We start from the raw sequence: 10,886 nt of genomic DNA, 5'->3' as shown, positions 1-10,886 counted from the left end.
CAATAGACTGGCTACAGGCCTGATTCTGATGAAAAAGTCTAAAGTAAAATTTGCTATTGCTAGAAATAGTCACAATTCTAATTTAATTACTCAAAATGTGAAAATATAACAATTGTGAAACGTAAACTCATAATTCTGATAAAAAAAGTTAGGGGGGATAAGTGATGTAAACAATAACAATGGTCCTAACCTATTTCCTGTATTACGTTTTTAATTTCTAAAGTTTCCAAGAATCCAAAATGTTCACATATTGATAAATACTGTTATGATAGCTGTTTCAATATTAATAAATAATTAAATTGCCTCTTGTTACAGTTACAAAATAGTTTGACAACAAGGAAATGTTCTTGGGCCAGTGACATCGCCACATTGAAATGGTCTATAGATAATCTAAAATTGCTAGTAAGCTTATTAACTTGTGAAAGATGTGAAGTTATTCAGAAGTTAAAGATGTAAACTCATAATTCAGAGTATATAATCACAGAAGTGTAATTTTTTCTTTGTAATATAAAAGCTGAAATAAAATGTCGCAATTACCTTTTTTTAACCTTGTGACAGACATGAGCTTCCATTAATACTAATACTTGGCTACTAATGCAAAGAAGTACTTCAAGTCTTGACTTGAAAAAATACACAATCCATTAGAAACATAAAATAATAACTATAAAATATAAATATGCACAAGAATTCTCTATTAGCCACTTGATTTTGCTGTTGTCACACAGGTCTAAAGCAGAATCTGTTGCGAGTGGATGCTGTCAGTATAAGGTAGTCCTCCAAACGTTCCTCCAGCTCAGAGTAAAGATGGCGGAGCTGTTCTCTTATAGGCGGATGATAAAACCAAAGCACCGCCAACACCATGGCCATCAGGATCAGTAAGAGCACACACATACACAGCCACGACCTACAACATCCACTCTGTACAAAGAGATAAGTGAAGGGGGGGGATTATTGATGGTATTGAGAAACCAATCGAAATGGAGATGAAGTGTGAAGGGTGTTGAGTATGATGTATCACTGGTTTAATCTGAATATAAGGCATGCACAAAATAATCGAAATAGAAAGCAGACTGAAGTGAGGGTTGTATGTAGTTTGTAGTGTCTCACCCTTCTCTTCTTCTGGCGTGTGGCCATTGAGTTCATTTCTTCTCTGCATTGGGTCAGTCTAGATTGATAGCCGTAACACTCCTGCTCCAAAGCCTCAAGATCTGCCTGCAGCTCCATACACTGCCAACAAATGAGGACCGGTTACACGGCATCTAATTATAATGTTTCTGAGAGAAAGCTAATGATTTTTAGAACAGTATGTTTTTGACAGAATATATATTTTATTTTTATTTCTATTTAATGTTTATTTTAATGTTTTAATAAATGAATAATAATAATGCATTTGGTTTGTAATGCATTTTTCTAAAAATCTAAAAGCCACAAGTGTTTAAAAAAGTGCAACAAAAAATAAAAAAAATTCAAAAAGTACGAAATAAAAAAACAAAAACAAAATGCATACAATTAAAAGCAAGCTTAAATATATGTCCCTTAATTAAACTTTATTCAGTAGTGCGTTTTGGACATAAAGTGGAAGACCATTCCATAATATGGGGGCTTTGTGTGAGAACTCTTTCTCCCATAGTCTTTAGTTGATAGAGCAAAAGAGTAAGAAAAGTTTAGGAGTTTTCCTCCATCTTAAATGATTATTTAGATAGACTATGCTACCATTTTACAGTCACACAACATGGAATAAGGATTTTTTTGCCACTTTAGATTATGTAAATATTTGAAACACGTTTCTTACATGCATACAAATCTATTATCTTTATGGGAAACAACACAAGAAACATTGTGACGTTTTTCCAATAAAAAAATAAATAATAAAATTTATTTTTATTAATAAAATGCAATAAAAGCAACTTTTAAACATGCCATGAACTCATGGGCAAAGCACAGCAATTAAATATAGTCAAGTAAAGGTACAGATCATGTGATAAATTTACTCTATTCAAATAAAAGTACTCCAGAATTTCAGTATTTTCAAACGTTCTGTAAAAGAAAAAAGTACTGATCATTCATTCGTTTTTTCAATTTCCTTCAGCTTAGTCCCTTAATTCATCAGGGGTTGCAACAGCGGAATGAACCACCAACTTTTCCAGCGTATCTTTTACACAGCAGATGCCCTTACATCCTAAACCCAGTATACTGGGAAACATTCATACACAACCATTCACAACAATACACTACAACCAATTTAGTTTATTTAATTCACCTATAGCACATGTTTTTGGACTGTCTGGGAAACCGGAGCACCTGGAGGAAACCCACACCAGCACAGAGAAAATATGCAAACTCCACATAAAAATGCCAACTGACACAGCCAGGACTCAAACCAGCAACCTTCTTGCTGTGAGGTGACAGTGCTAACCACTGAGCCACCGTGCTGCCCCTAAATATATATTTAAATAATGTAAATTACATAATGATTTTGTAAAACTATTATAATTATTATACATACAGTACATATAATTGTACAGTATAAAAATTATACATCTATGAGAATTCCCCAAAAAGATAGCTGTATAAGTGTGTGTGTGTAATATGAAAGCTGTATAAAGAAACTTTCCATTTATTTATTTTATAGGACAATATTTGGCTGAGATACAACTATTTACTTTTTTGTGTAAATATTGAGAAAATCGCCTTTAAAGTTGTACAGATTAAGCTATAACAATGCATGTGTTATTAATCAAAAATAGGGTTTTGAAATATCAACAATAGGAAATTGACAAAATATCTTTACAGAACATAATCTTTACTTTAAACACTAATGTTTTTTGAAAAAAAAAAAAATCTATCATTTTGAACCACATGTTGTGTGACGTGTGACCCATATGATATGATTAGCTAAAAATATACTAGACTGGTTTTGTGGTCTAGGGTCACAAAATGCAGTGGCACATGGAGTACAATGTGCAGAAGTTAAAGCTTCCCAATTTATTTTTATATAGTTAAAGATGCTAAATAGTGGCCACCTATTTCAGTGGCAGATCTTTACCTCTTTTTCTTTAGCTCTGAGTCTGTGTTCTGCATCTCTCAGATGTCTTGCTGGGCTGTTATCTGTTCGCAAGAGCTGGTCCAATACTGAAACTTCTTCGTGTGTTTCTGTGCTACTGTTCCACCCCTCATGGTTGTTTCCTTTAAGTGTGTGAGAAAGAGAAAGAGAGAGACGTATAAAGACGTATGAAGCTACATTAAATGAAAGATCTGCACAGATGTGAGGTGAACCTGTAAGCTCCTGTAGATACTCTCTCAGTGTGAGGTTTTCCTCCTGCAGCTCTGAGATGCAGGAATGAAGCTCTACTCGTTCCTGCTCAAGAGATTCGCTCTGTTTCCTCAGCATCTCCTCCTGGCCCACAGAACGCTGCACAAACATTTACACAACAATAAAATGAAACACATCAGTGCATTCAGCCACTGACATACATCCCAGCAGGCACCTTGACGTCAATATGAGATTAAAAAAAAAAAAAAGCCAAAATTTTTAATCAATTTGATCGCCAAAGCAACATCAAATTGACATCTAATATTGATTTTCGACATGTTTTTGACACCAACGTTAGCTCAGTGTTAGACATCGAGGTAATTTGCATGCATTAAAGAGACACAGAATTCAGTGTAAAGTTGTAATTTGAAATTTAAGCTTTAAGATTAATTAAATTTTATGTCAAATAGATGTTAAATTGCTAGGCTAAGCATTTTTGACATATTTTTTATGTCAATGTCTCAATGTCTCAGAGCAGGGATAATATCTGCCTGTTTTAATAACAAAAAAATTGTTAAAGAAATGATATTCATCACAAAGTATATTATGATACATTCTTGGATTTTCTGATCGCCTGTGATGAAAGCAAGTTGACCACATTCTTGTGGTGTGTCAGCTTCTTTGATGTGCTTTATGTCACTCAAGACTGTCATCATTGTTTGTTACAGTGGTTTTGCTATACCTCTAAATGTCCCTGCAGCTGCAGCATTTGATCAGTGCTCTCATCTTGTCTCTTTTTCATCTGACTGGAGCTCTCTCTCAGCTCCTCACACAGCCTCTGCCAGTGCTGAGACTCTGACTGTGATGTCTGCAGCGCCCCCTGCAGGAGAGGAAAAAAACAGTGGGAATTACAATGGGATTACAGCTAGGAGTTCTCATATTAGGCAGACTTTTGTGTCATATATTTTACGTGGGTGAGCTATAATGACAAGAAATTCTATTTAAATTTGAAAAAAATATTAATTTTTTAATTAAAAAAAATTTTTTTTGTGCTGGTTTAGGCATATTATGGACAAATATGACACTAAAGCCACCAGTGGGTGCATTCAAAAAAATCACACACTTGCCTGCTAAATAGTTTATAACAATGACCTACTTCTGCTAAGTGCATATTTGATGGGCACTTTACAATTATATGAAGCCACACGAGACAATGTATGAATGTAAGTAAAGTGATGCAACTGATGCAGGAAGCTCATGTGATGGTGCATTTGGTACATTCCACTCAGCGGTCAAAAAATATGTTAAGATTTATATGTAGTATGTAGTATGCAGAACTTAATTTCAGACACATTATCTGTCTTCAGTGATTCACTGAATAATTCAACCAAATGGTTTGTTTAAAATGCCTAATTCATAGAAAAACAAGACAGTGAATGGCTGCAACTGCATCATTTTTAATACTTTTGCATGAACTCATTTAGCAGATGCTTTTATCCAAAGTGACTTAGAAGGCAGGATAAAAGAAGTACTTCGAATAATCAGAGAGTATCAGTATATAGATGCTATGATAAGTCTCACTAACGAAATATAAAAGAGATTGTCCTACAGGTAAGTGTTTTGTGACAGCTAAAATTCCATATTCTGAATAGTATATACCAAGTCCGTAGCCAGCCTGGAGAAAAGGGTGGTTCTTTTTTTCTCAAAATGTGGACCTTTTTGCATTTGTTCACTGCATTTTCTCTATTTCATTTAATTAATTTCTATTTGCATTTTAGTGACATTTTAAGCACTATTTTTGGTATATTAGCTTATGGGATGGTCACATAACCAAATGTTTTAATGTCCCAAAATATTTGCTAAAAAGTTACAATAAAGAAATATGAATAAATACTTATTTTTAAAATACAAATATATTACATCATATATCATTAGAAAACAAATCTGTTAAAGTTTCAGATTAACATCTGTAGCCTATTGTCAATTATTAGGCACATAACAAACTGGCCAGCATATTCAACTTTCCTCAATCCGCTTGTTCTTAAAGGCTTTTTTGATGGTTTATTTTTCGCTATTTAAGTCTAAATAGGACAAACGAGTCAATGTTTGGGACAAATTCTGGACCTTTGTCAGTGAGTGGTCTATGGGCTTGAATACATATTACATTTTGTGTGTTGACCAGCATTAGTTGTACTGCTTCATTACTGTTTCATAAATCTTCTGCCTTGACCTTATTGTCATAAAAAGTTTCTGTTGTGTTGAGCTTATTTTTTCCCGTATGAGTGGGTGCAGCCATTGTAACCTTATTGGCTCCGGACTTCTGGTCTTAATCCCTTTCACTGATTTGAAGCCATAAAAACTGCTCCATTATGCTGCTTTTCCTATTTTATTATTTAATGTATTGTCCTAAAAACTTTTGTTGGCTGAGGAAGTAGATTTACCATTATATGGTGTTTGTTACTCCTAGTTATTTCCCCAATAGGCAAATGAATCGGAACTCCTACAACAATTGATGAGTTTACTTCCACGTTGCAGAATAAGGTGAATATAGAATTTGCTACATTTTGCCTATTGCCTTATGTGAATTCAGACATAATTCGTCTGCAATATATTGATCTTTGCCAAAAAATAGTAGCTGAAAATGTGATATAGGATGAAGCCACTATTAATGGTTCATTGAGAGGCGTCTGGATGCAGACCGGGTGCAGTTGCATGTAATGCTTTAAACGCGCATACCTAACCCTACTCCTCACAGTAACATCAGTAGCTCCACTGAATGCATTGTGTCTGACATTGCAAGTCTGAGATATGCAGTCTCAGATTGCAAATATGTGTTTGGTTGCGGCTGAAAGAGCATCTGCTACGTAAGTTAGCAGATTATTCCGCTGTGGTGACCCCTAATTAATAAAGGGACTAAGCTGAAAAGAAAAGTAATGAATGAATGTTTATAGACGGGGGTAGAGAAAGTGTTTCTACATGTGGTCTTGGCTTTATTCATCAGGGTTAAGGTGCTCTTGGAAGAGATGGGTTTTTAATTGTTGATTGAAGGATACAAGTGAACCTGTGTGTGAATGGAAATATCATTCCACCAGCATGGAACATTGAATGAAAAGGTTTTGGAAAGTGGAAAACGTATGGCCTCTTTGCTATGGTACCATTATGATGTTATTGTTGGCATTGCACACATTAATTGTTGAAACATTTTGACCTCTGCATTTGGCTGTTACCTGTAGGTACTCCGACCTGCTCTGAGCTTCTGCCTTCTCATTCTCTGCCCTATGAATAGCCTTCAGAGCCTTCTTTTCATACTCCTCCCTCTGTTTTTCCATCTTCAGCACTATCCTTTTCACTCCATCCTGAGGAATCTTCTGAAAAATGACAAATTGCATCTCTGTTTTTAGTTTTTTGAAGGGCCTGAATTTTTTACAACCAACTTTTGCCATTCGTACAAACCAGTTTTTTAAATGCATAAAAATATTTTAATCAACTTTAGTTTGTGATCTGATTTGAAGTGCTTTGATGGTAAAAGATTCAAAAAAGTAATTTATATTTGTTTTGAACACATTTTTCGCATTGTAATTCTCACAGCATGCGCTTGAGCTGTTGCAGAAATGCGGCGTTGCCGTTTTACCTTGATGCAGACCTGCAGTTGAGCCTCAAGAGCTTTAATCTTACTCTTCAACACGTCCTCATCACAGCGTGTCTGTGGGAGGAAAAGGAAATGTGTGTGTGCACTAGTGAGACAACCACTGAAACAAGAGTTTTTGTTACATGCAGAGTTTTTGTACATACTGCATCCTGTGTCATAACTGCCATCCTCAGATTTTGTTAAAAGCAAAATATAAATTGTCTGTACAATTCTATATTGTTTGCTACATAGCAAAGACTATAGAATACTTAAAGAGACTTTGTTTATACTCTCTTGAGAGATATGAGTGTGCTCCGTGTGTTCAGTATGGAACAATGTAACAGTTTTGGTGTGGGTGAGTTTGAAGCATTCCTGCAATGCAAACACACTTCTCTCTGACACCTACACCTCTCTCCATATCATTTGTGAAAAAGAAAAAAAAAAACATTTATATTTTTCTGAACAAGCCATAAGGAGCCGAATGCTGTCAACCACATGACCATCCCCCAAACGCTGTCTACAACACTTATGTTATCAAACCAGGAAACACTGCCATTGCTGGAGACAGCATTGTGCAGAACGACAACACTGCATGAGTAATTGAAAACTGACCAATAAGAGCTGTCCATTTTTAAAACACTCAACTCCACACGTAGCTGATTATGTTCTTCATCTTGATTTCTAACGCTCAATGTATTAGATTATTGATATTAGACTGTAGGCAGGTCTTTGCGTGAATAATGCTGCTGGGTTTCAGCAGGAAGTAGTTTAATAATATACCTTCCAGAGGAGCTCTGTAGAGTGCAGTAATGTAGCGGCACTCTTCTGGAGGTTGGAGAGCTTCTTTTTAAGAGCCTCCTCTCTTTGTAAGGCCTCCTGCATGGAGATGTCAGATTTCATAATATCAGTTACTTATTTCAAAGTAAGTCAGAAGAGTTGGTTTTAAAATATGAATGCTAATGCTATCGTTTCCCATACCTCTAAGTAGTCAGTCAACTGGTTAACATCCTGAAGAAAAAAACAAACATTAAACATATGAATTGCTGTATTAATGAATAAAATAGTGTGCATGTATGCAACCTTTTTTTTTTTACAATGTATCTGAGAATAACAAGTTTTTTAATAAGCAGCATATTCCTTACCGCTTCTTTGACGGTAACGAATCCAGACCTGAAAGAACAGAGTGAATATTACAGTATTAATATTTATAAAACTGATGCAATATGGTTGAATTTAGGATTTTGACATATTGAACCCCAAGGGCAGACTGTCTGTAAAACTTTGAGCAGAAAATATAGTAAAAAGCAATATGAAGGAACTCACTCAGTCTGAATGCTGGCCGTCTGTAATGTCTTCTGGAAGTTTGAGAGCTGAGTAATGTCTTTAAGGAGAACTGTAAACACAAACGTACATTATTATTATAACTAATATATATTATGGCATGTCCTGCCACACAATACAAAACACTTTTGAATGCTTTTTAGAGAAAAAAACACATGTTTTTAAATGTTTTGCTAGAATCAATAGAATTGGATGCAAGTATCTGCTTTAATTAAAGCCACGTTAGGGCCTGATTTTGGTCATTGATTATAAATTCCACTTACCTCGCTCCTTTTTCACTTTCCCCCGAAGCTGAACAGAACTGAGGCCCGGAATTTCCCATACATCTGATCTCAGCTCATTTTCCTCATTCTTGAAAGATGTAGAGACCTTTAGAATTTAGACATTTGATTTCATTGGTAATATGAGGATGCAAGCAATATGCCACTTTTTCAGTTACACTTTTGATGGACCCCTTTAGACATTCTGTTGACTAAGTAGCTTTAGACAGTGAGGGCTGGGAGAATAAGTTGGCATGTGTGTGCAAAGATAGTAGATAGCAGAATGTCTCTTGGGAGACAATTTACAGTAAATAAAGTGTCAGCAAATATTAAGTAAACAGTCTACTAATGTTTACTAGTTGACGATGTCTCAGACAGAGGATCATCCAAATAATTCATTACAATTACTTTAATTTACAGCTCAAAATGAGTAGCTATTATTTGAGTCACATCAGCCACTCTCTTAAAAAATAGATTCCTCTTATAAATAGTCATTGATAAATAGTCCATTTAACCCTTTCTATTCAACAAAAGGTAATTTATGGTGTAAAAATATTCCTTGGATTGTTTAATTGTTAAAATTGAACTGATTACTATTAAAATGCAGGGTTGGTTAACCTTAAAATGCTTATAAAATATGAACAAACCCAACTGCTGGGTTACATTTTTAAATTTAATTTATAATCTAATGGTTGGGTTTGTCTATATAACCAAATTTGGGCTGATTGAGCATTTTTAGAGTGTAAGAATTATTCTATAAAGTGCTGTTCACTTAAAGGTTTGTTGTGGGACCAAAAACGTGGAACCCAGAAAATCTGAGCGTAAACTAGAAAATCTGTTCAGCAATCAGTAACAGGACAATGGTAACTCTGTACCTGCTTTGCCAAGGTTATGCCATCTCTCTGAAGCTTTACATTTTGACTTGTTATCAAGGGCCGTCTGATTGACGTTAAGGTGTGCGTCATATGCTGTGTGGCATGCAGGGTTTCCCTTGGGTATCTGCGCCTTGGCACTGGAGATAACAGTGAGCATGTACCATGGTCCACAGGTCTTCTTTTGAAGAACTCAGACTGTCTTTTGAGATGCAGTTCATTTTTCATCTGCCTTGTGTCCAGATCTCTGGTGGGACTGCGACATGTCGTTGTGTTATTCCGGTGGCTGATTTCTCTGTGCTTCATGGCACGTTGCTCCACTTTATACTCGTAATTTGCTATTGGTGACCTTTTGTTTTCAGGAGCACTTTCCATTTCTTTCTGACTTTGAGCGAGTTGAAGAAAGTGTGATATTTTAAGGCAGGCACTGGAATGTCACCTTATGATGTAAATGAATGCTTCTTGCAATGGCAGTTTCCTGTAATTGAAAACAACATACTTTAAATCCATCCTCAAGTGCTACTATATCATTAATCCTCTAAAACATATCAACATCAAACATTTTAAATTCTAAATTCAACATACTGTAAGATGAAGTGCGGCCAGTCATTCACTTCTGTTGTCATATTGTTTCAAAACCGGCTACAGCTACATGTAACTGAAACAAAAAGTTGGAACCATCGGTGATTCGTTTGAATGCAAACGTTTTCTTCAATATGGATGTAATAGTTTTATTATCATAGGAAAATGTTTTTAAAACAAAGTGATAGTTTACAATGCTCGATGTACAGTTTTGCAACAATTTCAGACACTAGATTTACTAAAAAATCTAAACTACTTTTCAATCCTTTTCATTTGTTTAGTAACCTTTAAGTATTTTTGTTTTAAAATGTTAACAAGGTGGAACCATAAACAGTGGAGCTCAATAACAAACATGCATTCAAACAGATAACCCAACACAGAATCCAAGCTCAAGATAAAACTATAACATTTAGCATATTTGTGTCTTTAAAAGAAAAGTACCTGTTCCTAGAGTAGTCGCTGGAGTTGAAATAATTGTGAAAGCTGAGTCTGAACACTTTGAAGCTGACATGGCACTTGAAAACTAGTTCATTCAACAAAGGGCGGTCTATTTCTTTTTGCCTTGCTTGCTTAACAGGAAGTAAGTTGAACCTCACAACTTGTACAAGTTCCTCTATCTCAGCAGCCATGCGTATTGAAACTGGTGCCACACACGGATGGGCCCTAAGATTAGCACTGAGGGGAGGTCATTAGCTGCAGCAATAGTGACGGGAGGGACTGTGGGGGGAAAGACAACAGAAAATAGACATTCAGTGCAACATCAATAGCAAGATTTATAACATCAAGCCAAGTTCTTGGCTGATTAAAATAAATGAAGACGAGAAACATTTAATGCAAGATGAAATAGGTGCAGAAACAGGATGAATGATAAAAAGAGATGAATTAATTTGAAAGCTTGTGTTCTGTGTGAACATTTTAATACAATTTTGATGGCATCTAAGAATCAAAAT

The 10,886-nt window shown here is 35.3% G+C and overlaps 1 protein-coding gene across 2 annotated transcripts; it reads right to left on the bottom strand.

Moving 5' to 3' along the window:
- Positions 1 to 365: 365 nt before the first annotated feature.
- Positions 366 to 10,508, bottom strand: traf3ip3 (TRAF3 interacting protein 3). 2 transcript variants are annotated; one of them, XM_087264683.1, is made up of 15 exons: positions 10,378 to 10,508; positions 9,940 to 10,012; positions 9,358 to 9,832; positions 8,486 to 8,591; positions 8,205 to 8,274; positions 8,024 to 8,051; positions 7,860 to 7,889; positions 7,662 to 7,757; positions 6,885 to 6,956; positions 6,481 to 6,621; positions 3,996 to 4,133; positions 3,277 to 3,412; positions 3,047 to 3,186; positions 1,108 to 1,227; positions 366 to 918 (listed from the first exon to the last, which is right to left on the bottom strand). In XM_087264683.1, the coding sequence occupies exons 3-15, from the start codon at positions 9,727 to 9,729 to the stop codon at positions 718 to 720; spliced, it is 1,650 nt and encodes a 549-aa protein (XP_087120809.1). In that variant the 5' UTR covers positions 9,730 to 9,832; positions 9,940 to 10,012; positions 10,378 to 10,508; the 3' UTR covers positions 366 to 717. The 2 variants fall into 2 exon arrangements, with proteins under 2 accessions (XP_087120809.1, XP_087120810.1); XM_087264684.1 differs by having other exon boundaries at positions 8,486 to 8,573.
- Between the last annotated feature and the right edge of the window lie 378 nt (positions 10,509 to 10,886).

Source organism: Danio rerio, chromosome 8, assembly GCF_052040795.2.
Source record: "Danio rerio strain M-AB ecotype USA chromosome 8, GRCz13ab, whole genome shotgun sequence".
NCBI classification, from domain to species: Eukaryota; Metazoa; Chordata; class Actinopteri; order Cypriniformes; family Danionidae; genus Danio; species Danio rerio.
This window is presented reverse-complemented; position numbering and strand designations above follow the sequence as displayed.

Coding starts and splice junctions, on each gene's coding strand:
- traf3ip3 (XM_087264683.1), bottom strand. CDS start 9,729: ATGGAAAGTGCTCCTGAAAACAAAAGGTCACCAATAGCAAATTACGAG. Junction 6,622..6,884: donor AACTGCAGGTCTGCATCAAG/GTAAAACGGCAA, acceptor GTCATTTTTCAG/AAGATTCCTCAGGATGGAGT. Junction 919..1,107: donor CACGCCAGAAGAAGAGAAGG/GTGAGACACTAC, acceptor CTCTTTGTACAG/AGTGGATGTTGTAGGTCGTG.